This window comes from Aythya fuligula, chromosome 18, assembly GCF_009819795.1.
Source record: "Aythya fuligula isolate bAytFul2 chromosome 18, bAytFul2.pri, whole genome shotgun sequence".
Classification (NCBI taxonomy): domain Eukaryota; kingdom Metazoa; phylum Chordata; class Aves; order Anseriformes; family Anatidae; genus Aythya; species Aythya fuligula.
The window spans coordinates 11,737,513-11,763,797 of record NC_045576.1 but is presented as its reverse complement, the minus strand read 5'-3'; the positions used below and the strand labels follow the sequence as shown (position 1 = coordinate 11,763,797).

Below are 26,285 nucleotides of genomic sequence, written 5' to 3'. Positions count from 1 at the left end.
ATGGACGGCCGTGATTTCGCGCCCCCGCCGCGGCTGCTGGCGGAGCGGGGCGGCCTCGGGCACCGGCACGGCACGGGGCGCGTCTCGGGCTCGGCGCACAGCACCGTGCAGCCCCCCGGCCACTTCCAGCCCGCCAAGTTCTTCCCCGCGCCCATCTCCATGGCCACGCACTCAGGTCAGCGGCACCGGGCTGGTGGGGGGCTGGTGGGGGGGGCCGGGGGGTTGCATCCTGCATGAGGGGCTCGGGGTGGCGGCACGGGGGTCGCTGGCACGGCGGCGTCTCCCGGGGACCCCCCCTCTGTGCCAGCGCTGCTCCCCGCCGGGCCGAGGCGGCGCGCTCGGGGCGAACAACGGCGCCGTTATGCGCAGCGAAAAAAATAAAAATCAAATAAATCCCGGTCCTGCACCCACGTCTCGGGGGGAGGACGGCTTTGCAGCTCCCACCTTCCCGTTACCGGCTGCAGCCGGTGCCCGGTGCCGGAGCCGGGCTCGGTGCATCCTCGGTGCGGCCCCGCCGGCTGCCGCGGCTTTGTGTGCGGTGAGGAGCGCTCGGCCGTGGCCGTGTGGGGCTGCGGGGGGGGCTGCAAAGCAAGGGGGGGGTCCCAGCGGGGTGCGTGGAGCGGGGCCGGGTTCGGGGAGCACGGAGCCGGGGCTGGATCCGTTGCTCAGCCGGTGCCGCCCGGGGCCTCCCGCTCCCCGCCGGCGTTTTTCTCTCCGTCGCACGGCGGCAGCGCCTTGATGAGCTGTGAATACTAATAAAATTATATCTGCTTTAATGGGATTACAATTAGTGCATGGATTAGGGCGGGGGGCACGGCCGGGCCGCGTCGGGTGCGAGGGGGGGGGGCGGCTCGGGTTCCCGCGAGGAGATGGAAAACGGGGGACACCGGGGTGCCGGGACGCAGCGCAGGATTGGGCCCGCGACCGGGGCGGTTTCGCTTTGTGCCGATGGTTCCCGGGGGGGGGCAGCCCCTGGCTGGGTCCCCCCCCCCCGCCCCGGCTGCCGTTAACCGGGAGGGGCTCCCCGGCGGGGACGGAGCCGCCCAGGTTCCCGCAGCTCGGCGGCCCCTCGCGCCCGCCGCCGGGGTCTGGGCGACACATGGGAGCCCGAAAGCAAAGGAGGCTGTTAAAATAACATGGATCGGGCTAAAAATACCCCTGCAGAAACTCGCCTTTTTTTTTTTTTTCTTTAAAAAAAAAAAAAAAAAAAAAAAAGGAGAAGCCAAACCCAACAACAGAAAGAGCTAAAAATATTCCGGGCTTTGGCAGGGCCGCCGCAGCCGGAGACGTTCCCGGCGACCGCGCTCGGAGGCTCCCGCGCCTACGGGAACGGCGCTCGGGCAAACCCGAACGGGGCCAGGACCCGGCGGCCGCGCCACGGGGCCGGGAGCCGTGCGGTGGTAATTACCGCCGATGATTGATAATTTTGATAATTACCCCGCCCAGCACCGGGAGCCAGCCCGCGGTTCGCCGGGCGGCGGTGGCGGGGCCGTATGGCACGCGGCCGCCCCGGGGCACGGCGCCGGCTCTGGGGGGTGGGGTGGGGGGGGGAGGCCCCCCGGTCCCGCTCCCCAAATGGCTCCCGGCCGGACTACACCTCCCAGGAGCCTTTGCTGAGCGCTCGGGGCTTGGAAGTAGCCCTGAGAAAAAAAAGGAGATAAAAAATGTTTAGCTTTATTTTATTAAAGCCATAATTCAGGGCTGCGCAGTTATTACAAACAAATGCTTCGGTTTGCATCTGTTTTTGGCACCGGGACCATGCAAATGACGGCGCGAGACGGCGCTGGGGGCCCGAGCGTGGAGGAGCCGTGGCCCTGCCCGGTGCCGGGGGGTTCGGGGGGGCCCTGCCCCACTGCTGGAGGGGTCGGGAGGCCGGGGCCCCCCTGCCCGGTGCCGCGCTCCAGAAGTGCCGCAGGGCAGGGAGCGGGGTTCCCGGCGTGCCTGCGGTGCCCCCCGTGCCGCAGCGGGGGGGGGGGGGTTTGGCGAGCCGGGGGGAGGCCGGAGGGTGGGAAACTCGGCCAAACAGGTTCTGCCGACTGCCGGCTTTACCCAGGGCCTCCATTTCTGCCCTCCTGACGTTTTTATGGAGTAAAATATAGCTGAGAGCGCGCCGGGCTGTTTGTCACCGCGCCGAACCCTCGGCGCGCCGCGATGGCTCGCGGCACCGGGGGGGCTCGCAGCGGCACGGCGCTGCGCCGGGAGCCCCGGGGTGCTGCCGGTGCCGCTCCAGCTCTGCGGCACGGTGCCGGTGTGCAGCACGGTGCTGGTGTGCAGCCCGGCCGTGGCACGGTGCCGGTGTTCCCTCCGCTGCACGGCCCCGGTGCCGCTGTGCAGATCCCCGCTGGCAGCCGCTCTCTCGGCGCGCAGCCGGGCTGGGCTCCCCGCAGCTGTCCTCCTCCCTCGCTGGATTAAATTCCAGGCCGAGCGCTGCATTTTTTCACCCCGGCGTTGCTGGGGCAGGGACGGGCCATAAAACAGGTGGGGCCTCGGGGGGCTCCCGCTCGGCCTCGTGGCTTCCATCCCCGGGTTTGTTGGCGGGGAGGGGGGGGGGGAACGCGGTGCTCCCCATCCAGCCCCGGCGCTGGCGCCGCTGCACCTCGGCCGCCGGCTCGGTGCTCGTGCAGGATTTAATCCGGGCGAGGGGCTGGGAGGTGGCGGCGGCACGGCCGCGGTGCTCGGGCTCCTCCGCGGCTCGCCGGCCTCCCTGCAACGTGCGCCGAGTTTTTTATTTAAAAAAAAAAAAAAAAAAAGGGGGGGGGGGGGGGGGGAAAAAAAAAGTAGGTGTCAAAGTTAAAACAGATTTTGAGATTAACTTGTCTACTCCTTATTAGTGACACTTCTGCTGCAGATTACTGGGGGAGGGGGAGGCGGGAGGTAAACGCACATGTGTCAGGGAGAAAAAAAGCAGAATGCTGAGAAACCCAAATCTTGTGGAATTACAGCTGAGTGGTTTCATCTGTTCATTAGTTATTATTTGGAGCCGCGCAGAGCCGCGGCCGGGCGCGTGTGTGCCGGGGGAGGCAGAGCCGCAGCACCGCCGCGCCGCGATCGCCCCAACGCGGGGGCGGCCGCACGGCCCCTTCCCTCCTTTGTCCTCCTGTGTTCAGGGCTGCGACCCCCGCCCGTGGGTTGGGGGTCTCGGGGGGGGCCGGGGCTGGGCGGCCCCGGGGAGGGACGTGTGGGTTGTGATGCCTCCGGGCTCCGCGGAGCTGCGGGGGCGAAGCACCGGTGCGCACGGGGGTCTTGGCACTGACCCCACCAGGAGGGGCTGTGGGGGAGAGAGGATGGCAAAGGGGTTTTTGTGGGTGCCCCCCCCCGGTTTCCCCTTTGCTTCCCCGGGCTCCTCAGCCCCGTCCCTGGCCCCGGAGCTGCCCCCGTGCAGCCGTTTCGTCTCCCCGGCGCGGGGCCGGGCGCTGATGGCAGCGCTACGCGACAGCCGAGCTGGTAATTATAGCAGAAAATAAAAATAGCAGGATTTGGCTACTCAGTGACTTTGCAAAGATTCACACGGGCTTTGAACTGCGGCCCCTCCCTCCCGCCCGCGATAGCGGGTAAATAAACACTCACCCAATAATCTCATTCTTGGAGTTCTTCTTTATCCGCTCCGTAAAACGAAACAGATGGGCACAGCGCTGCGCGCGCCTCCCGGCCCGGCCCCGCCGCACCGGCAGCACCCGGTCCCCACCGGGGTCCCCGTGATGGGCACTGGGGTGTCCCGGTGCTGGGGGGGTCCTGGGGGGGGGGCACAGCACCGCAGCCCCTCGGGGTTTGCTCCTTTCCCCTCCCGTTGGGTGCACGGGGACCCCCGTGTGCGCACGGGGCGAGGGCTGAAGGCGCTTTGAGGGTGCGGAGCTTTGCACGGGGCCGGGTGGGATTTGGGGGCCCCGTGGGGCTGCGGGGCGAGGGACGGGGGACCCCTGGGCCCTTCCTGGCTGCTCCACGGCCCCGTCCTGCGCGGGGCCGGCGGCTGCTCCCAAAATGGCCTCTGGGCTGTGCAAGCTGCCTGTGGCGGGGGCGCGCGGCGGCCGTGCAAGCAGGCAGCGCGGAGCGGCGTGCCCGGAGCGGCGTGCACCGGCTGCCGGCCGTGCAAGAGCCCCCAGCGGTTGTGCAAGAGCCCCCGGCGGCCGTGCAAGAGCCCCCAGAAGCTGTACAAGAGCCCCCAGCAGCCGTGCAAGGGGGCTGCGTGCGGAGCCGCGGGCGTCAGGCGCGCAAGGGGCACGCAGCGAGCCCTCAGCAGCGGCCACGCGAGCGGTGTGCGTGCAGCAGCCGTGTGCGAGCGGCGTGCAGCCAGCAGCCTGCAGCCAGCAGCGTGTTGCACGCGCGGCCCCGCTGCAGCCCCTGCTCCCCTCCAGCCTCCCCTTCCCTCCGTCAGCAGCCGACAGATTGCAAGTGGCACTTAGCGCGGAGAGCCGGGCTGGTGATTACCCATCGGATAACGTTTTAATTGTACTTCTGGCACTCTGTCAAGCTAATTTGAACTGCGTTTCAATATTACAGCATTTATTTAGTGCCATAACAATATGGATTAATCTTAAATTATAACACCGAGGAAATTATATTACGCTTATTTCCTATTTGCCCAATATTTAAAGGGGCCACGTTGGGTTAAAAAGCGCCGTGCGCCGAGGGGAGCGCGGCACGAGGCGTGCGGGGCTGGGGCTGGGAGGGAGCTGGCGGGGGGGGGTCCGGCAGCCCCAGCGCCTCCCCCGAGGGGGTTCCCGGGGCCGGGGGCCGCATCCTGCACCGTGCCTGGGAGGAGCGGGGACCGGAGGTGGCACATCCAGGGGAGCAGCTGGCGGACGCGGGGGGGGGAGGTTATTAACGACCGCGGATGTCGTTATTGTGCCGGGCCGAGGATGTGGTCGCGCCCAGGGCTGTGGGGGTCCCCGGGCAGGGCTGGGGGGGGGTCCCGGGGCTCTGCTGCGTCCTCGTCCCCGTTGTGTGCCGCCGCCGTGCGCCCCGCGTGCCACCGGCTGCTGCCGGCCCGCGGTGCCAGGAGGGTCCCCGCCAGCTCCGGCGGCTCCGCGTGCGGCCTCGGCCCCGTTAGGAATGTTCCAGCCCCGAAATAGCCGAGGCAGTAACTCTACCCCGCACCCCGCGCACGTCCCGGCCGCCCGCCTCCCTGCTCCTCCCGGGACAGCCCTGGGGACGGCCGTGGTGACGTGGGGACCCTGTGCCTGGCCTGGGCCGCGTGCCCAAGCTTGGAGCAGGGACCGCGGCATCCCTGGGGGGCCGTCGCCCCTCTTCCCAGCCCCCAGCTCTGGCTGCTCCGCGTCCCTGTTGTGCATCCCTAGGGCGGGGGGAGCCTGGAGCTTAAAAAGGAGCCCCCAAATCGCAGGGGCACAGCAGGGGTTGGGAGCAGCGGGGCTGTGGGGCGCGGGAAGAGCCGGGGCCTTCCCGGAGAGGGAGGGAGGGAGGCAGGGAGGATGCTGCGTGGGAGCGGGGCCGGGGACCCCCTCCCTTTCCCGGCAGCGCTGCCTTGGTCGGGCGCCCGTGGCCCCGCGCCCCGCTCCGGGCGGGCGCCCAGAACACGGCTCGGCCCGAGCAGATGTGGCCGGAGCGCTCCCGCGGCCCCACTCGCCGCCGGGGGAAACTTTCCGTCTTCCCAGCACATTCCCATCTGCGCTGGGCCCGGCGCGGGGGCGAAACGTGGCCCTGGGGGGGCTCACGCCCTGCTCTGCCCCGCAGCCCCCCCCCCCCAATCCCACCGGTGCCCGTCACTGCGGTCGTCGCTGCCGTGACCCCGGTGGGTTTGGGGCCGGGGCTGCCCTGGCGAAAAGCCCCCGAGCTCCCCCTGCCCCCCCCACATCCCACCCTGGGCTTCCCGGCCCCCGCGGTTTGGCAGGGGATCAGAACAAAACGCAGCTCGCTTCGCTTTTAACCCCTTCCTCCAGCCCTGCGCCTCCCTCCCCGCCCCGTTTGGGGGAGCCCCGGGGTGCTGCGAGCGCCCACATCCACCCGCACGGCCCCGCCGCCTCCCGTGCCTCAGTTTCCCTTTCCAGGCCAGCTCAGCTTAGGGGGAAGCAGGACACGAGTGGCTGTGGGGCCGGCACGGATCCCACGTGGCCGTGTGGGAGCTCCCAGCACAGGCGTGAGCGATGACCGGTGGTGGAGCCCCGCGCTCCCCAAAGCACGGCTGCGGTCGGTCCCCTCCGTGCTGGCTCCTGGCAGGGGGATTTTCTGCCCGGCCAGGCCGTGCTGGAGCCGGGAGCGGTGCCCAGCGGGGCTGAGTCACGGCGCTGGCCCCCGGGTGCAGGGAGCAGGGCCAGGGAGTTCCCAGGCGGGCTCTGCCGAGGGGCTGCTGGGGGCAGGATGGGTCCCATGGCACCGCGCCCTCCCCGGTGCCGCTCCTCCGTCGCCGCGTGCTCGGGGATGAGCTGAGTTCTGCACGGCCTCAGGACCCCCCCCAAGTCCTCTCCTGCTTGGGGGGGCCACCCGCAGCCCGCAGCCCCCGCGGTGGGGGAGAGCCGGGGCCGTGGGAAGGGGGCGCGGAGCCGAGCTGGGGCTGGAGCGTGCGAGCGGCCGGGGCGAGCGTGCGTGCGGGCGTGCGAGCAGGGTGGGAACGGCGCGGGGGCCAGCGCGCGCCTGGGGACCCGGCCGTGCCAGGGGGCGTGAGTCAGCGGCTGGGACGGGACGTGGGGGGAGAGGAGAGTGTGCGAGAGAGCGGCGCGGGGCCCGGCCGCTGCCCCGGGGCCGTGTGCGCGCGGGTTTTGGTACAGCCCCGGTGCACGGCTTCCAGAAAAGGCTCCTTCTGGAAACCTCGGCTTCCTGCCCAGCTCACGCCTCCCGGCTCCGTGGGGCACCCCCGTGCCAGGGTTCCCCTGCTCCGTTCTCCTGCACGGTGCCCGGGGGCGATGCCGGGTCCCGTCCCGCTCGGTGCCGGTTCCCAGGGCCGCGGGCAGGGTGCGGCCGTGCCCCCAACCCACGCGCGGCCCCGGCCCGGGCTCAGCCCCCGAGCCGGCCAGCGCAGGAAGAGAGCGAGCTGCCTGAAACCACATCCCCGACACTCATCCCAGAGGCATCCCGGCGGGATTAGCCGGGGAGCGTGGGCCGGCTTAGAGAGCAAAGCATCACTTCCTGCCCCGGCCGGGCGGCCGGCCAGCCCTGGGCTCTGCTGTGCCATGCCGAGCCGTGCCGTGCCGTGCCACGGAGGGGCCAGGCGGCCGCGGTCCCCGCCAGCCCACGTCGGCAAACACATGCAGGCAGGGAGCGAGGCCAAGCGCAGAGGGGCGGCCGCGCTCCCCCCCCTGCTCCCACCCGGCCGCTGGCTACCGGCTGCGATGTTTCCACCATGATCTCACGGCTCAGCCCGCCCGGCCCTGCGGGGCGGGGGCGTCCCCAAAGAGGAGCTCCGTGCCCCTCTCCCCCCCCCCACCAGGTGCAGGGAAAGGCCGGGCGGGGGCTGCCCCCCTGCCCTTTGCGTCGTGTGCCCTCCCCTGTGCTGTGCACATTTGTGCACATTTGTGCACGGCACCCCCCCGGCGCGCCGGCCCCCGCAGGGCGTTGCTCCGGGAAGCCGCTGCCCCGGTCACTGCCGGCTGTCCCCATGTCCCCAGCCTCCTGCCACCGCCCCTGGGCACTGGCAGGGCTCCGGCTGCTGCAGCTGGCAGCTGCCCCTGCTGGCAGCACGCTGGCCCGGCGTGCCCCGGCTGCATGGCATGGCACAGCATGGCACGGCACGGCACGGCACAGGCCCTGGGGGCGGCCGGTGTCCTGCAGCCACTCCGGGCAGCGGTGCGAGGAGGCACACGCGTGTGCAAAGCCTCCCATGCGCTGGCACACGTGTGTGCCCACGACGTGCACGCGGGGTCAGGGCAGGACACGGGAGCTCCCCGTGCGTCTGTGCTGCACCTCGCACACCCCCAGATGGGGCTGGGGGGGCCACGAGGGGCACGATCCCATGAGGTGTGCCTGTACCCGAGCGTGCACGTGCCAGTGGTGTGTGCGCACAAGCAGTGCGCACAAGCAGCGTGCACACGTGCTCAGGAAGCGCGTGCACGGCCCCACTGCAGGTGTCTGTGCACAAACGTGCGAGTGCACGGCGAGCGAGCGTGCCGGTGCTACGGGGGCCGGGGGTGCGCGTGCGTGGCGGGGGCTGGGGGCTCCCCCTGACTCTCTCCTCTCGCCCCGCAGCAGGGAGCGGACTGATGGGGAGCGCGCCCGCCTCGTCCTTCATGGGGAGCTTCCTGAGCAGCAGCCTGGGCTCGGGGGCCCCCAGCCACCCCTCGGGCCCCGCCGCGTCCCCCCCGGAGCCGGCGTTCCGCGGGCCGCACTCCGGCACCTCCCAGATCTGGTTCTCGCACTCCCACGAAGGTGAGTGGGCGCCGGGGCAGGGCTGGGCAGGAGCCCCCCCCGGGGAAGAGGGCCGGGTGTCGCGGCCGCCCCCACGGCATCGGGGTGGCCGGGCTGCGGGGGGGGATGTCCACGGCATGTGGATGGCCGCGGCACGCTGGTGGCGCATGGGGAGCTTCGGGGTGGCAGCGGGGTGGGCAGCACATCCCACAGACACCCCCCATCCCCAGCACGGGGGGGCATCCGCGAGGCCAAGGCTGAGCCTGCTGCAAAAAGGGTGCTGGGGGGGGGGCTGTGCGGGGCTGCAGCCCCCATTTGGGTCATGCTGCAGGGTGCGGGGTGTCCCCGGGGTGCCCTATTAACCAGACACCGCTTCCCCATCGCTTTGGGCTGCGGCAGGAGGGGGGGGGGGGCAGCCCCGGCAGTGCCCCCACGGCACGCCGCCACCGTCCCCGTCCCCACCTGAGCGGGGGCCGACAGAGTTAAGGAGCGGGGCGGTGGTATTGGCGCGGGGCCCTGGCAGCCGGCCCAGCTGGTAGTTTGACCGGCTGCCAGTTGGCTCCCGGCGTGCCGGGGCCTGCGCGCCGCGCCGGGGGGGTGGGGGAGGACGGGGGGGGACGGGGGGGACACGGGGACGGGCGGGGGGGAACGGGCAGCGCACGCGGCTCCGGCAGCGCAGCGCTCGCTGCTGACGGGCGGCTCGCACGGTTTTGCCATCTGGGGGGCCCGAGCCGAGCCCCCCCAGACCCCCCTCATCTCGTGGGGGTGCACTGGGGGGGCTCACGGCCCCGGTGTGGTGAGAGGAGGGCAGATATTGCATGGCCAGGAGGGGTATGGCACACACAACGCGTGTGCGTGGTGTGATGGGGCGAGCAAGCCTGATTGCTGTGCGCCCCCCCCCAGCCCCGGGGTACCCCCGCTTCTCCGGGAGCCTGGCGTCCACCTTCCTGCCCATGAGCCACCTGGACCACCACGGCAACAGCAACGTCCTCTACAGCCAGCACCGCTTCTACGAGAGCCAGAAAGGCAGGTACCAGGGCCGGCACCGCGCCGGGTGCCCGTGGTGGTGGCGGGGGGCACGTCCCCAGCGCTCACGGGGGGGCAGAGGGGAGGCTGCCGGGCACGGTGGCGCTGCCGGGGGGCTCGGTGCCCGTCCCCGGTGCCCGTCCCCGGCGGTGGGTCCCCGGCACGAGGGGCTGGCGATGGAGCAGGTGCCGGGTCCCCGGGGATGGAGCGGGGTCGCGGGCACCCGGCCCAGCCGCCGCCGCTGTCGCTTTTCACAATATTGTGGCGGGCGCTTAATAGGGAACATTGTTTGGGTGGGAAATGGAGCTAATTAGGCCGTGCCTTCCCCCGCGCTCCTCCCCTCATTAGCGGGGAGCTGGCGCTTGGCACGGACGCGGCCCCGGGCGCCTCGAACGCGCGCCTTTGTTCGGCGCTGAGCCGGGAGGGGGGGGTGCCGGGTGCTCCCCGGGGTGGGGGCTGACCCGCTGGCCCTCCCCTCCAGATAACTTCTACCTGCGCAACCTGCCCGCCCAGCCCGCCCTGCTCTCCGCCGGCCACGGCTTCCCCGGCATCGCCCGCGCCGCCCCCGGGCCCCCCGCCGGTTCCTGCAGCCGGGAGCGCGATGCCGGGCCCCTGCCCAAGACCCCCAAGGACTACGACCGCTTCCTGGCGGCCAAGGAGAAGGCGAGCAAGGCGGAGGGCAAGGAGCGGCCGCCGGAGGACGACGCCAAGGAGAGGCACCGGGCGGTGCTGCCGGTGCCGCCCGAGGGGCACTGCAAAGAGGGGCTCCCCCCCCGGGCGGCGGGCGACGGGCGCCCCAAGCACCTCGCCTCCTGCCTGCTGGGTGCCAAGGGGCTGGAGGGCGAGGGCGGCCGCGCGGCGCTGCCCAGCTGTGCCGGCAGCGCCCTGCCCCGCGCCGGCCGCTGCGCCAAGGAGCCGTGCCGCGGCGAGAGGGAGCCGGGAGCCCCCGAGGCTCCGCCGCCCTACGGCGAGTGCCTGGAGCGGCGGCAGATGCTGCACCACGCCGTCTCCTACGCCGTGCCCACCGGGCCGGCCCCGCTCGGCGCCGCCGCCGCCGCCGCCGCCGGTTCCTTCCCCTGCCTGCAGCTGCACGCCGGCCCCGACGTGCTGTGCCCGCTGCCGGACAAAGCCGGGAGGGAGCTGAAGCTGAGCGGGGCCACGTTCGTGCCTTCGGTGGGACACCTGGCGGACAAGAGCCGCTCCTTCCAGGTGGCGGCCGAGAGCTGCGGGCTGGAGCGCGCCGAGGGCAAGGAGCGGCACGGCGAGGTGGGCGCCGAGCCCCCCGCCGCCTACGGAGCCTCCTTCCACCACCACGCCAAGGCGGAGGGCAAAGCGGAGCGGCGGCTCGAGTGGGGCGGCCCCGGCGCCCGGTTGAAGGGGTTGGAGTACCTGGGGGGCGGCGGGGCGGCCGAGGGGCCCCCGTTTGCCAGCCTCGGCCCCCCACCCAAGGGCGGCCTGGAGAAGGGCTATTTCGAGGTGCCGCCGGCCCCGGACTGCTCCCGCGCCCCGCACGCCGACCCGCTGGGTGCCAAGGTGGGCCCGTCCTGCTGCACTTTAGAGAAGGGCCCCAAGGAGCCCCCCGGGCAGACCCCGCAGAAGGTGGCGCGGATCCGGCACCAGCAGCACGGCGGCCCCGAGGCAGAGCCGGCCGGCGGCGGCCCCGAGGGCAAGCGGAAAGCCCTGGAGCTGAACTCCCTGGGCTACAACGGGCCCCCCCTGCCCCCCTGGGGCGTGCAGGGCCAGGGCCCCCCCATGGCCATGGCGGAGGAGAGGAAAGGCTCCTACCTGGACCCCTTCAGCACGAGTCTGCAGCAGGCTGCGTTGATGACTCAGGGCTCGGTGCTGAGCCAGGACATGCCGACCCCCCCGGACGAGGTCTCGGCCATGAAGAACCTTCTCAAGTACAGCAACCAAGCACTTATCGTGGGCCAGAAGGCTCCCTTCGTGGGGCTGGGCGGCATCAAGGGCAGCTGCGCCCACCAGGACGCCAAGTTCCCCCCGGGCAAGGGGCAGCAGGAGCTGGAGCGGCCGGATTGCGCCCGCAGCCGGGAGCACGAGCTGGGCCACGGCGAGGGCGAGGTGCGGCAGCCCCCCGTGGGCATCGCCGTGGCCGTGGCGCGGCAGAAGGACACGCTCAGCCGCCCCGAGCCCTCCTACGGCAGCGGCTCCGGCCGGCAGGGCCGGGTGGCCACCGGCATCAAAGGTAAGGGGGTGATTGGGGGCGGCGGGGGGCCTTGGGGTGCCGGCGGTGCCGCGCTCACCGCGCCGTCCTCTCGCCCCGCGCAGCCGGCACGGCACGGCCCATGCACGTCATCGACCTGGAGGCAGAGGAAGAGCGGGGCCGGCTCTGCGAGGAGCGCCTGGGGCTGCCGGGGAGAGAGCTCCTTCTCCAGTAAGTGCCGTGGTGGTGGTGGTTTTGGGGGGTAGGGGGGGGAGATGGATGTGCGTGGGGGGGGCCCCGTCGCCGTGCCGCCGCTTTGGGCACGTCGCGGTGCCCCACGCCGCCCCTCTCTCCGCAGGGACAACAAGGAGCTGGTGGAGTTCGCGCGGATGCACCCCTCGGGGGGGTGCCCCGGGGACCTCACCCCCCACCTGATGATCGCGGGGGGCTCCTCGCTGCCGGCGGGACAGCTCGGGGGGGACCCGGCCGCCCACGCGCACCCGGCGCACACGCACTGGCTGCCCCGCACCCGCAGCCCCTCCATCTGGATGGGGGGACACTCCTACGGTCGGTGCCGGCGGCGGGGGGGGGGGCTGCTGGAGCAGGGGGGGGGCTCGTCCCCCCCTCCCCTCCCCGCCCCGGCGCTGACGGGCCCCCCCCCTCTTCCCCTTTACCCCCTCCCCAGGCATCGGCCACCCCGCGCTGCACCAGAACCTGCCGCCCGCCTTCCCCGCCTCCATGCCCAGCACCATGCAGCCCGTCTTCCCCCTCTCCCAGGAGCCCCCCGCCCAGCTCGTCATCCTGCCCACCGAGCCCCCCGCCCACGGCACCCCCCACACGCTGGGTGAGGCTGGGGGGGGTGGGGGGGGGGCTGGCTGGGGGGCCACCCAGGGGTTGTCGTGCTGCTGGGGTGGGAAATGGGGGTCCCTGCTGGTGATGCTGATGGGGTGGGGGGGGGAAGATGGGGTCCTGGGGGTGCTGGGGTGCAGGGATGGGAGATGGGGGGACCCTAAAGGTGATGCTGAGGGGGTAGGGGGAGATGTGGGGGGGCCCTACAGGTGGTGCTGAGTGTGCAGGGGGAAATGGGGGTTCCTTGTAGGTGATGCTGATGGGGTGGGAGGCGAGGGGGGGGGCCCTACAGGAGGTGCTAAGGTGGTGGGGAGGGAGATGGGGTCCTGGGGGTGCTGGGGTGCAGGGATGTGAGATGGGGGGGCCCTAGAGGTGATACTGAAGGTACTGGGGTGGGAGATTGGGGGTCCCTTTGGGTGCTGCTGGGCTGCAGGGGTGGGAGATGGGATGCAGGGGGCTGCGGGGCGACCCCACCACGGTCCCCTGCTGACCCCCCCCCCGCTGCCGACAGCCGACGTGATGGACCAGGCGTCGCTGTGGCCCCCGATGTACCCGGGCCGGGGTCCCGGCGCCCACCTGCAGCACACGGGGCAGCTGCCCGTGTACTCGCGCTCGCAGTTCCTGCGGCAGCAGGAGCTCTACGCCCTGCAGCAGCAGCGGGCGGCTCAGGCCCTCGAGATCCAGCGGCAGGCGCACGTCCAGGTGCCCGCGGGGCTGGGGGTGGTGGTTGGGGGGGCAGGACTGGGGGGGCTGGGATGAAAAGTTGGGGGGGGCCGTGGGGCTGGGCTGGGGATGTGGTGTGTGGTAATGCTGGGTGGGATGCGGGGCGGGGGGGTATGGGGGTGGGTGGGGGGCAGGGGGATGCAGGGCAGTGGGATGGGGGGCGGTGAGATATGGGGCTGGATGCGGGGCTGGGATATGTGGGGGAGGGGGATGTGGGGCTGATTGTGGGGCTGGAAGGGGGGCAGGAGGATGCAGGGCAGTGGGATGGGGGGTAGTGGGATGTGGGGCTGGATTTGGGTCTGGATGGGGGGCAGGAGGATGGGGGGCAGGGGGTTGTGGGGCTGGATTTGGGGCTGGGGCCGTGCTGTGGTGCTGATGTGTGCCAACCCCGGTGTCCCCCCGCAGCGCAAGCCGGAGGAGCAGCCCCTGGAGCTGGAGGACGTGTGCCCCGAGAAGCCCCTCAAACCCTCCCACAAAGCAGTTGCCTTAAACCCCCCGGCCAAGGGCATGTCCTCGGCAGCCCCCGGACCCCCCAAGCTGTCCCCTTGCTGCCACTCCCCGGCCCTGCGGCACCCGGCCAAGTGCCCCGTGGCTCTCCCCGCGGCCCCCTGCACTTTACCCGTCTGCCCCGCCGCCAGCTCCGCCGTGGCCCCCCGCTCCCCGGCCGACAGCCCCGTCCCCGTCCAGAGCAAGGGCAGCGACGGCGAGGACAAGCGCGGGGAGGGCCAGCCGCCCCGCGACTACCCCAAATCCCTGGAGCCAGGTAAGGTCGCGGCGGCGAGGAGGAGGAGGAGGAGGAGGGTGGCTTTGGGGTGCTGGGGTCCCCCCGCTGAGCGTCACCCCCTTCCCCGCAGACCTGCCCCCGGGCTACAGCTACCCCGCGGCCAGCATGGGCTTCTCGGAGGCGCACTCTGCCGAGCCCGCCGACCCCGACACGATGCACGCGGGCTCCCCCCCGGCCGAGCCCGAGCAGTCGCGGACCTTCAGCCCCGCCGAGGATGTGCTGAGGGAGCCCGGCCCCCCCGTGCGGGAGCCGCCGGCCGGGGGGGCTTCAGCCGAGGGTCCCGGCGCGCTGCTGCACCGCCACCACCTCCTCCTCGCCCCGGGGCCGGCCCCGGCTGCGGTGGCCACCGAGGAGCCCTTCGGGGTGCGCCGGGAGGCGGCTCCGGCAGTGCTGGAGCAGAGCTCGGTGGAGCAGCAGCGCCCGGTGCCCGGGGTGGGGTCCTCGCCGCTGGTCCCCCCCTGCGGCGAGGAGGAGGAGGAGGAGGAGGAAGAGGAGGAGGAGGAGGGCGACAGCGAAGGCTCAGGGCCGGAGGGCAGCTGTGACGAGGAGGAGGGCGATGGCCCCAGCCACGCGCCCAGCGGGCGGCAGGGCTGCCCGGGCGGGCTGGAGGCTCTCATCGCTGCCGGCATCGACCTTGGGGAGCTGCCGGCGCTGGGGTCCCCCGAGGAGCCCCCCCCGGCTCCCCCCTCGCCCGCTCCATGTGCTGTGGGGCTGCCCGGCATCGCGCTGCTCAGCGAGCTGGCCGACCTGGAGCTCCGCCGGCGCCGCTGCGACCTGGCCCTGGAAGGTGAGCGACCCCCGTGGCCCCCTCCCCGCGGTGCCTCCCGTCCCCTGCTCGTGTGCCGCGGTGCTCCCCGCCCCGTTGTCACACCCCTTGGTGCCCTCGGTGCGTGCAACACGGAGATGGTGCAGTGGGGGGGCTGCACGATGCGCGCAGGGGCTGGGCCGGGCGGTGCACGTGTTGTGTGCAGCAGGGGGGGGGGCTGCATGCACGCTTGCAGCGCGCGTTCGCAGTGCAGGGCTGCGTGCACGCCGGCACCGCAGGGCGCTGAGCACAGTCACAGCGTGGGGCTGCATGCAGGGTGCCGATGCAGGGGCTGTGCATGTTTCCAGTGGATATTTGCAGCGCGTGCTTCCCCTGCGGCGCTGCGTGCACGTCTGCAGCACATCTTTGCAGCGCAGGGCTGGGTGCACGTCTGCACCGCACGCTTGCAGTGCAGGGCTGCGCGCCTTTGCGCCGGATATTTGCACTGCAGAGCTGTGCACGATCGTGGCACGTGCATGCAGGGCTGCAAGCATGTTTGTGACGTGCAGGTGCAATGCAGAGCCGTGCATGTTGGTGTACAAGGTGCATTGCAGGGCTGTGCACGTTTGCACCCCGTATTTGCAGCGCAGGGCTGCAGGAAGGCACGCAGCGTGCGTCTGTGCGCCTGCAGCGCGGGGCTGTGCGCGTTCGCAGCGCGGTGCCCGGCTGCAGGGCCCTGTTCGCAGCCCGGGGCCGTCTCCGGGGCTCTGCTCCAGCGCTGGCTCCAGGCAGGCGCCGGGATTCCCTCCCGGCTCGGCTTCCCCAGGGAATCCCGGGGGCCCCGGCAGGGAAGGCCCTGGCGCCTCCCCAGCGCTGCCGCGGGCGGGCGCAGGGCCCCGCGTGCTCGCTGCTGCCTCTGGCCGATCCCCGCTGCGTGCGGCGGTGCCGTGCGGGGGCCGAGGGGCCCCATTCCCTTTGGGGGGGGTCCTGCTCCCCCCGCCACAGCCCCCGCGGATGGGGCGCGTCACCACGTCCCTCCCCGCCCCGGCCTTGGCTCTGCGCCCCGATGAGTTCATCGCTGGCCACCGCGGCCCCGCGGCACCCTGGGGACAGCGGGCGTGCCATGCACGCAGCACCCTGTGTGCTGTCCCTGCGCCCCACGGGCACCCTGTGCGCGCTGCCCCATCTCGTGCAGCACCCCCAGCACGACCCCGCTGACCCCTTTTCACCCCAAATAGCCCCGGGGGTGCCCGGCCCCACCCGGGGGTGCTGCTCATGTGTGCATGTGCAGGGTCGTGGCACAGGAGCAGCGGGGTTCAGGGGTGGTGCAGGGGTCCCGGGGCGCCCCCGCTGACCTCTGGTCTCGGCAGGGGAGGACGAGGACCTGCTGGCCTTCAACCTGCAGAACCTGGCCACGGTGGCGGCCGCCTGGTCGCTGGTGGAGGCGGCCAGCAGGGAGGGCAGCCCCCCGGCGCTCAGCCCCCTGCCCGCCTCGCCGCCGCCCCGCGCCCGCGTGCCTCGCCGCAAGTACACCTGGACGCCCAAAACCAAGGCCGTGAGTGTCCCCTTGTCCCCGTGCCACCATGGCCAGCCAGGGGCCGAGCCATACCCTGTGCAAGCCGCCTGTCCCCGTCCCTGTCCCCAGGTGTGCCCCCTGAAGGCGGCCATCGAGCAGCTGAACACGCAGGAGGTGGAGGTGCGGATGCGGCTGGCCGAGCTGCAGCGGCGCTACAAGGAGAAGCAGCGCGAGCTGGTGAAGCTGCAGAGGCGGCACGACCACGAGTACGTCCCCGTCCTGCTTCGGGGGTGCAGGGGGGCTGTGTGGGGTGGCTGCGGGGTCGGCACGAGGGTGGGGGTCAGCGGTGCGCTGAGTTTGGGGCCGTGCTCAGCCCTCGGTCTCAGGCTGCCCCCGGTCTTGCCGCGGCTGCAGGCGCGACGAGAGCTCGCGGAGCCCGGCGCGGCGCGGGCCGGGGCGGCCGAGGAAGCGCAAGCACTCCAGCACGCTGGGCAGGGCCGAGAGCCGCAAGGTCAAGTGAGTGACCGGGGGGCGCGCGCCCGCCCGTCCCCGTGCCCGGGGTAGGGGGGAGGAAGAGATTCGGGGGTGGCGGGGCCGCGTCCCCGGTGTTGTGGTGGCTGCGGGGGGCTCCGTCCCGGGGCTACCCCCCCGTGCCCGGCCGCGGGAGCAGCGTTGCATAAAAGCCTCTTTATCCGCGCTGTATAAAGTCATTGGTCACGCTGCAGTGGTGTTCATTGCTGCTGGCGCTTTATTATTATCCATTAGCCGCCCGGCGCAGTCGTTTTCACACTCACGGGCCCTGTATAATTGTCCTTCTCTGCTACAAATTGCCTCTCCCGACAGGCCCATTTGCATAAATCCTCCGAGCTAGTCCAAACACGATTGGAGTGTGTGTGCGCGCGCGGCATCAGGCCCGATGATTTGGTAATAATAGTTAAATCTGCACTAAATGGTTCCTTCAATTAAGACAGAGAGGAGGAAAAAAAAAAAAAAAAGAAAAAAAAGAAAAAAAAAATTAATCTCTAGGTTTTATGTCACAAAACATTAGCGAGCGAGTGAAGGTTACAGGGAAAAAAATAAAATAATAATAAAAAAAGAGGGGAGCTGGAGGGGGGGGGTGGCTGGCGGCGGGTGGGAGCAGCCCCGCGCCGTGCCCACGCCGCGCTCCCCGCAGGGCGGTGAAGAGCAGCCTGTCCCTGCTGTGCGCCGGGCTGCGTGCCGAGCCCCAGCCCAAGAAGAAACGGAGCAAACTGGCCCAGGAGGCGTACGGAGGCATCAAGGGCCCCCCTTCGGTGAGTGCTGCTCCCTCCTCGGGCGGGCCGGGTGGTGGTGGTTGGGGTCGGGGTTTGGGGTTGGGGGGTGTCGGCTCCTTGGCGAGCCTCGCCGTGCCCCCCCAGGACAAGGTGCGGTGCAAGAAGAGCGGCTCGCAGAGCAAGCTGTCCTGCAAGGTGGCCCACAAGGTGTCGCAGCTGAAGCAGAAGGTGAAGAGCAAGGGGCTGCCCGCCGGCATCAGCCCCTTCCGACGGAAAGACCCCAACCCCGGGGGCCGCATCCAGAAGAAGCTGTCCCGCGCCAAGAGCTCCAAGGGCGGCGCCGCCAAGTACCAGCCGCAGGACCCCGACCCCCGCGAGCCCCCCGGATTCAAAGGCAAGGCTGGAACGGGGCTGGGGGGGGCAAGATAGGGCCGGGGGGGGCTATAGCAATGGGAGGATGCTGTAATGGGGGGGCTGCGATGTGGGGGGTTGTGGCAGTGGGGGGATGCTGCAGGGGGGCTGCGCAAACGGCTCGGGAGCAGCTCGTGCCTGGGGGGCCCCCGGGGACACTCAGCTGTGCCCCCCCCCTCGCAGATGGGCACGACGAGGACTCGGACAGTGAGGATGCTGACGACGAGCCGGGCTTGGCCCTGCTGCCCTCAGTGCCCGTGGCCGTGCTGGGCCCCTCGCCCTCCTCCGTGGTGAAGATGGAGGCCAACGAGAAGGCGAAGAAGAAGAAGGAAAGGCAGGGGCTGCTCGGTAAGGGGCTCCCCCCGAGGGACGGGTGGGGTTGGGGGGCTCCCCGGCACAAATTATGGGGGCTGCTCCGCGTGCCCGCGGGGCTCTGAGCCCCTGTGTCCCCCCCCCCCAAAGGTCCCTGCCGCCTCGGCAGCCCCGAGGGCGAGGTGAAGATCAAGCGGCGGCCGGTGAAGCCGGGAGCTGGCAAGCTGGAGAAGGTCCCGGCACGGAGGAAAGCGGGCGGCTGCGAGGACGGGGGCAAGAAGAAGCTGAAGGCGAAACCCAAGGAGAGCCTCAGGGCGCCGGCCCCGAGCGGCCCCAGCGCCCCGACCCCCACCAACAGCCTCTTTGGGGGCGCAGACCCCCGGCACTTCGGGGCGCGGGACGACGGCGCCCGCCTGGCCAGCGAGAGGCTCAAGAAGGCAACGCGCAAGAGCAAGGTGCTGCAGTCGGCCCTGAGGGTGAGTGCGGGATGGGGGGGTCCGGGGGTGGTCGTGGGGTGCCAGGGGTTTGGGGTGATGGAGGGGTTGGGGTCGCCAAAGGGACCCTGGGGTGCAGGGGATGGGTGCGGGGCTTGCGGAGGATGAGGGTGCTGGTGAGGGTTGGGGGGTGCTGGTGGGAACAGGGGGCTGGGGGTGTTGTAGGGCTGGAGGGGGCAGGGGGATAAGCCCCCAAAAATGGGTCCAAGCCCTCTCTCCCCACACCGCAGCGGAAGAACGGGGCGCTCTCGCTGGCCCTCTCGCCCCGGAGCGCCAAGACCATCCTGAGCAAGGGCAAGAAGCTGGCCAAGGTGAAGAGCAAAGTGGCCACCAAGCAGGTGAGTGGCCGAGCCCCCCCCGCCCCCAGCGTGTCCCCCCCTCCCACCAGGACCCCCCCCCCCAAAAAAAAACCCACCCTGAGCTCCCTGTCCTGCAGTGCAAGGGCCGGGCGGTCAGCAAGCTGCTGGAGAGCTTCACGGTGGAGGACGACTTCGACTTCGACGACAACAGCAGCTTTTCGGAGGAGGAGGAGGACGGGGGGGGGGGCTGCGCGGGGGGGCGCCGCTCCCCCCTGCCCCACACGTGCGCCATCCAGAAGGAGGATCTGCGGGACGGGCTGCACATCCTCATCCCCAAGGAGGACAGCCTGCTCTACGCCGGCAGCGTCCGCACCATCCAGCCCCCCGATATGTGAGTGGGGCCAGGGGGGGGCGCACGGGGCTACGGGGGGGGGTGTTGGGGGGCACGGGGCAGGTGTTGAGCCCCTCCTTGTGTCCCTGCAGCTACAGCATCATCATCGAGGGCGAGCGGGGGAACCGGCAGCGCATCTACTCGCAGGAGCAGCTGCTGCAGGAGGCGGTGAGCGGGTGGCGGGGATGGGGTGGGATGGGGGGGGGATATGGGATGGGATGGGATGGGATGGGATGGGATGGGGTGGGATGGGGATATGGGATGGGATGGGGATGGAGACATGGGTAGGGTCAAGATGGGATGGGACAGGATGGAATTGGGATGTGGATAGGGGTGGAATGGGACAGGACGGGATGGGACAGGGATGGGGATGTGGACAGGGACAGGGACTAGACTAGACTAGGGTAGGGTAGAGTATAGAGTAGAGTAGAGTAGAGTAGAGTAGAGTAGAGTAGAGTAGAGTAGAGTAGGGTAGAGTAGAGTAGAGTAGAGTAGGGTAGAGTAGAGTAGAGTAGAGTAGGGTAGGGTAGAGTAGAGTAAGAGTAGAGTAAGAGTAGAGTAGAGTAGAGTAGAGTAGGGTAGGGTAGGGTAGGGTAGGGTAGGGTAGGGTAGAGTAGAGTAAGAGTAGAGTAGAGTAGAGTAGAGTAGAGTAATTCAGGTGGAAGGCACCTTCAACGATCATCTTATCCAACTGCTGATGTTTTTAGATGCAACCAAAAGTTAAAGGGATGGGGATGGGGACAGGGACAAGGGACGGGGACGGGGATGGGGACAAGGCGAGGACGGTGCCAGCAGGGCATTTCTGGGCAGGTGCTGGACGTGCGGCCGCAGTCGAGGCGCAGCCTGCCGCCCGGCACCCGCGTCTGCGCCTACTGGAGCCAGAAGTCGCGGTGCCTCTACCCGGGGAACGTGGTGCGAGGTGAGGGGCGGCGGGGGCGGCGGCGGGGGGGCTGCGGGCTCCCGGCCATGCCCCAGCCCCACGCCCTGCCCGTGCCGCAGGCTCCTCCAGCGACGAGGAGGAGGACGACCCCGAGGCGGTGATGGTGGAGTTCGACGACGGGGACACGGGGCACATCGCCGTGTCCAACATCCGCCTGCTGCCGCCCGACTTCAAGATCCAGTGTGAGTGGGGCGGGGATGGGGGCGGCAGGGGGGGGGTCTGGGGGCGGTGGGGATGGCGCTGACCCCCCCCCCCCGGCTCTGCCTGCAGGCACGGAGCCGTCCCCGGCGCTGTTGGTCTCCAGCTCGTGCCGGCGGACGAAGCGGTCGTGCGGCGACGTGCCCCCCCCCGGGGAGCTGCCCCCCAGCCTCTGCACGGAGCGGCACGACGGCCCCGAGACCCCCAAGAACTCAGGCAAGAAGGCGGCCGGCAAGGAGAAAAGTGGTACGTGGGGGGGGGGTGGCAAGACACCCGACGGGCAGGACGCTGCCCCGAGGGAGGTGGCACCGGCAGTGGGAGGGGTGGGGGGATGAAGGGATGTGGGGAAGGGTGCAGGGAAGGATTTGGGGAGGGGTGTGGGGAAGGATTTGGGGAAGGATTTGGGGAAGGATGCAGGATAGGATTTGGGGAGGGACATTGGGGAAGGATTTGAGGAAGGATTTGGGGAAGGAAGCAGGGAAGGATGTGGGGATGCAGGCACGGGGCTGGACCGCGGGGTGTTGGAGCTGGGAGGATGCAGGGAGAGGGCACAGAGGAAGGGTGCAGGGATGCAGGACCAGGAGGACAGGAGGAGGGATGCGGGCATGGGGAGGGGATGCAGGGATGCAGGGAGGGCAGGAGGCAGGGAGAGGGACGCAGGGAGGATGCAGCATGGGTACATGACATGGGGACACGTGGATAGAGGGACACAGAGGGAAGCAGGGATGAGGGCGCACAGCAGGGAAGCAGCGGGGTCAGCAGCGTGCTCCTGGGCTCCGCCAGGTCCCCCCAGCCCCCCTCCTGACCCCCGTCTCCCCCCAGGCAAAGCCGCGGAGGTGCTGTCGGGCGGGAAGGCGCCGGTGCTGAGCGACCCGTTCGTGGGGCGGCGCGGCGGGCCGCTGCTCAGCTGGTCGGCGGTGGCGCAGACGAAGAGGAAGGCGGCGAGCAAGGGCACGGCCGTGCTGCAGAACCTCTTCCAGGTCAACGGCAGCGCCAAGAAGCTGCGGGCCAAAGAGGCGCTCTTCCCCGTGCACCACCACCACCACGTCGCCGCGCCCGTCTTCGGCAACGGCTTCGGGGCCGACTCCTTCAGCCGCATCGCCAGCTCCTACGCGTCCTTCGGGGCCGGGGCTGGGCTGGTGCTGCCGGCTGCCCAGAAACTCCTGCGCTCCAAGAAGGCCGAGCGGCTGGAGGCAGAAGTGGGCAAAGGCGGCCGGAGAAAGGCAGGCAGTGAGTACCTGGTCAAGCTGGACCACGAAGGGGTGACGTCCCCCAAGAACAAGAACTGCAAGGCCCTGCTGCTGGGTGAGAAGGACTTTGGGGCCAAGCTGGAGCGGCCCCTGGCCAGCCACGGCTATGCCCACGCGGCCCTGGCGGGCAAGGATAGGAAGGGGCGGGCGCCCGTGCACCAGCTGCCCATGGGGCTGGCGCTGCGGAAGTACTCGGGCCAGGCCGAGTTCACCCTGAACTGCGACAGCGACTGCCACAGCTCCTACTCGGACATGGACGAGGACGAGGAGGCGGGCGGGCTGGGCGCCGACGTGCCCTCGCGCTTTATGACCCGCCTCTCGGTTTCCTCCTCTTCCTCGGGCTCTTCCACCTCCTCCAGCTCCGGCTCCATCTCCACGTCCAGCCTCTGCTCCTCCGACAACGAGGACTCCTCCTACAGCTCCGAGGACGAGGACTCCACGCTGCTGCTCCAGACCTGCCTCTCGCACCCGGTGCCGGCGCTGCTGGCGCAGCCGGAGGCGCTGCGCTCCAAGAGCAGCGCGCCGCAGCGCTGCTTCCTCACCAAGGCCGCCGCCGCCGGCCCCAAGGCCAAGCTCAAGCGCAAGGAGGCCCTCAGCTTCTCCAAAGCCAAAGAGTTCTCCCGGAGGCAGCGCCTGCCCTCGGTGGAAAACCGGCCAAAGATCTCCGCCTTCCTGCCCGCGCGCCAGCTCTGGCGGTGGTCCGGGAACCCCACGCAGGTATCTGTAAGATGGGGGGACCTGGCACGGGGCAGGGGGCAGGGGGATGGATCTGGGGAGTATGGGGTGTGAGGTGAGATCCATGGGTGCAGGGGAGGGTGCTTGGGGGCATGGGGCAGGATCTGGGGATGCAGGGTGCATGGAGTGTGGGGTAGGGCATGAAGGATGGATGCAGGGCATGGTGTATGGTGCATGGGGTAGGATCCATGGGGGCAGGGTGCATGGGGTGCATGGTGTGTGGGGTAGGATATGAGGCAGAACCCATGGGTGCAAGGCAGGGTGCATGGGGCAAGATCTGTGGGTGCAGAGTGTGCGGGGAACGGGGTAGGGCATGAAGGATGGATGCAGGGCATGGGGCATGGGGCAGGGTGCATCATGCACAGGGCAGGATCCATGGGTGCAGGGTGCATGGAGTAGGGTATGAGGCAGGATATGGGTGCAGGGCAGGGTGCTTGGGGCACGATCCATGGGGTGCAGGGTGCGTGGAGCATGGGGTAGGGCATGAAGGATGGATATAGGGCAGGGTGCAGAACACACGGGTTGGGTACTTGCACCCACACAGGGTGCAGGGTGGCACAGAGCAGGGTGTGCACAGACCACAGTCCTTGGGTGCACGGGGCAGGGTGCCGTGTGCTTGGCACTGGGCATGGGGCCAGGGTCCCCGCGCCACCCCTGACCCCAATTTTCCTCCCCACAGCGGCGGGGCATGAAGGGGAAGGCGCGGAAGCTGTTCTACAAGGCCATCGTGCGGGGCAAGGAGACGCTGCGCATCGGGGACTGCGCCGTCTTCCTCTCGGCCGGGCGGCCCAACCTGCCCTACATCGGGCGCATCGAGAGCATGTGGGAGTCGTGGGGCAGCAACATGGTGGTGAAGGTCAAGTGGTTCTACCACCCCGAAGAGACCAAGCTGGGCAAGCGCCAGAGCGACGGCAAGGTGAGGGTGGGGTGGGGTGGGCACAATGGGATGGGGTGGGCACAATGGGATGGGCACAATGGGATGGGATGGGCACAATGGGATGGGATGGGGACAATGGGATGGGATGGGATGGGATGGGATGGGATGGGATGGGATGGGATGGGATGGGATGGGATGAGAATGGGAATGGGGATGGGGATGGGGATGGGATGGGATGGGATGGAGTGGGATGGGATGGGGATGGAAACAGGGATGGGATGGGGATAGGGATAGGGATGGGGATGGGAATGCAGATGGGATGGGAATGGGGACAGTGATGGGGATGGATAGGGACAAGGATGGGGATAGGGATGGGAACAGGGATGGGGATGGGATGGGGTTAGGAGCGGGGATGGGGACAGGGATGGGGATGGGGATGGGAATGTGGACAGGATGGGGATGGGGACAGGGACGGGGACGGGGACAGGGCCACGTGCTGACGCCGTGCGGTGCCCGTGCAGAACGCGCTGTACCAGTCGTGCCACGAGGACGAGAACGACGTGCAGACCATCTCCCACAAGTGCCAGGTGGTGGGCCGCGAGCACTACGAGCAGATGACGCGCAGCAGAAAATACCAGGACCGCCAGGACCTCTACTACCTGGCGGGCACCTACGACCCCACCACGGGCCGCCTGGTGACCGCCGACGGGGTGCCCATCCTCTGCTGACCCACGGGGACGGGGACGGGGACGGGGACGGGGACGGGCAGCCCCCCGCGTGCCCCCCACCCCTCGCCGTGGGACCCTCCCCCTCCCCCCCTTCCCGGTCATTATGCAAAGCCCGGGGCCGCGGCTGTAGGCGGCCGGGGTTGGGGGGGGGGCACGCGGGGTGCAGGGGGTGGGGGTGAGGGGGGTGGGGGGCGCCCCCGTACAAGCCATACTTTCCCTAGTACCTCTGACTGTTTGCCAGCAGGTAAAGCAGAAATCAGGTGTGTTGTTCTATTTATTTTGCGTGTAAATATTGTATTTCTTGCCGGGAAGAAGTTTTAACGGAAAAAAAACAAAAAAAAGAGAGAAAAAAAAAGAAAAAAAAAAAGAAAGAAAAAAAAAAAAAGGCGATCCACCAAGAGCGAACGAGGACGAAAAACGACAAAAAAAAATTAAAAAAATAAATAAAATAATAATAATATGGGGAGGGGGTCGGTGGGGGTTGGGGGTCGTGGGTTTTTTTTTTGGGGGGGGGGGGGGCGCGTTTCCGTTTCATGCACTGTTTCCCCCAGCCTGGCTGGGACGAGGACAGCGGGGAGCTCTGTACAGAGGGGGCCGCGGCGGGCAGGGCGGGGGGCTCGGGGGGGTCCCAACTCTGCCTAACCCCCCATACCCCCCCCCTTTCCTCGTCCCGGTGCAATAGCGGGGGGGTCGGGGTGGCGGCGGACGCTGGCCCGTCCCGCCGAGCCCTGCCCGCCGTGGCCCCCGCTGCCCCCCGCGCTGTAAATGTGTACAGGCGGGGGGGGGGGGGGGGGGGGGGGGGGGGGGGGCGGGGGGGGGCGGGGGGGGGGGGGGGGCTTTTCCAGTGTAAACACTAAAAATAATTAAAAAAAAAAATAAAAAAGACAAAAAAAAAAAAAAGGAGGAAAAAAAAAACAAAAATAACAAACCACGCGCGCGCACGCAGACGCGGAGCAAACGTTAAAAAAAAAAAAAAAACAAAAAAAAGAAAAAAAAGGAAAAAAAAGGAAAAAAAAAAAAAAGGATTAAAAACACAAAGGTTTTATGAACAGCAAACTCTATGTAAAGGCCTTTTAGTATGGAACTTTTTTATCGACCCCTTGGCTTCTGAATAAATAAATAAGAAAGAAATGATAAATAAAGAGATGGATATATGCAGCCCCCGCCTGCCCCTCCCTGCCCAGCTCCAAGGGGGGCACCCCTGGGGGGGGGCACCTGGGGGGGAGGATGGGGCACCCCTGGGGGGGGTGGGGGCACCCAGAGGGGGATGGGGGCACCCAGAGGGGGATGGGGGGACCCAAAAGGGGGTTGGGACACCCAATGGGGGGGCATGGGGCAGCCAAAGGGGGGGCTGGGGGCACCCAAAGGGAAGGGATGGGGGGAGGATGGGGGCACCCTAAGGTGGGGGGGGGAATGGGGGCACCCAGAGGGGGATGGGGGTACACAAAAGGGGGGTTTGGGGGGTGGATGGGGGCAGCCAGGGGGAGATGGGGGTACCCAATGGAGGGGGTGGGGGAAATGGGGGCACCCAGGGGAGATATGGGGGGCACCCAAAGGTGGGGGGGAGATGGGGGCACCCAGAGGGGGATGGGGGTACACAAAAGGGGGGTTGGGGGGTGGATGAGGCACCCGGGGGGGGAGAAATGGGGGTACCTAGGGGGACATGGGGGCACCCAGGGGGAAATGGGGGCACCCAAAGGGGGGGCTGGGGGCACCCAAAGGTGGGGCTGGGGGCAGGATGGGGGCACCCAGGGGGGGCTGGGGGACGCAGGAGCCCTGGGGGGGGGCAGGATGGGGGGAGGGGCGCGGTGGGACCCGGCCAGGCCCCCCCCAGCCCCGCCCCTCCCCCCCCTCCAGCGGGGGGCGGTGGGGGAGGGGCGGTGGGGGAGGGGCGGCGGGGGCCGCAGGGAGCTGGGCCCGCAGCGCTCCTCGCCCCACGTGGGGGCAGACGGACAGGCAGCGGCCGCCCGCCATTGGCCGCGCCGCAGCCAATCAGAGGGGAGCAGAGGGCAGCGCCCGGCGCCCATTGGCTGGCTGGGAGCCCTTTTGTTCTCGCCACCCGGGCGCGGTTAACCCCTGCGCTGCCGGCAGGAAATGAATGGGCCGTGAATGGGGGGGGGGCAATGAATGGGGAGAGGGGGGGTGGGGGGGGCAGGGGGATTGCGGGGGGCAATGGGGGGGCACCAGGTGGTGCGGGGGGACACGGGGGGGGCACAGAGGGGGTGGGTAAATGAGGGGGGGGCAATGAATGGGGGGGGGGGGTTGGGGGCGGGGGGGCGGAATGGGGGGGGCACCAAATGG

General features: G+C 69.6%; 1 protein-coding gene across 1 annotated transcript; it reads left to right on the top strand.

The window, feature by feature from the left end:
- Positions 1–24,010, top strand: BAHCC1 (BAH domain and coiled-coil containing 1). The gene is made up of 26 exons (XM_032199809.1): positions 1–175; positions 8,134–8,313; positions 9,196–9,318; positions 9,800–11,521; positions 11,605–11,710; positions 11,838–12,046; positions 12,165–12,323; positions 12,840–13,030; positions 13,457–13,814; positions 13,906–14,622; positions 15,951–16,135; positions 16,226–16,362; positions 16,511–16,612; positions 17,271–17,388; positions 17,494–17,743; positions 17,944–18,108; positions 18,223–18,548; positions 18,797–18,904; positions 19,003–19,256; positions 19,349–19,424; positions 20,067–20,175; positions 20,256–20,378; positions 20,467–20,640; positions 21,217–22,361; positions 23,059–23,295; positions 23,778–24,010. The coding sequence occupies exons 1-26, from the start codon at positions 1–3 to the stop codon at positions 23,982–23,984; spliced, it is 7,656 nt and encodes a 2,551-aa protein (XP_032055700.1). The 3' UTR covers positions 23,985–24,010.
- Positions 24,011–26,285: the final 2,275 nt, after the last annotated feature.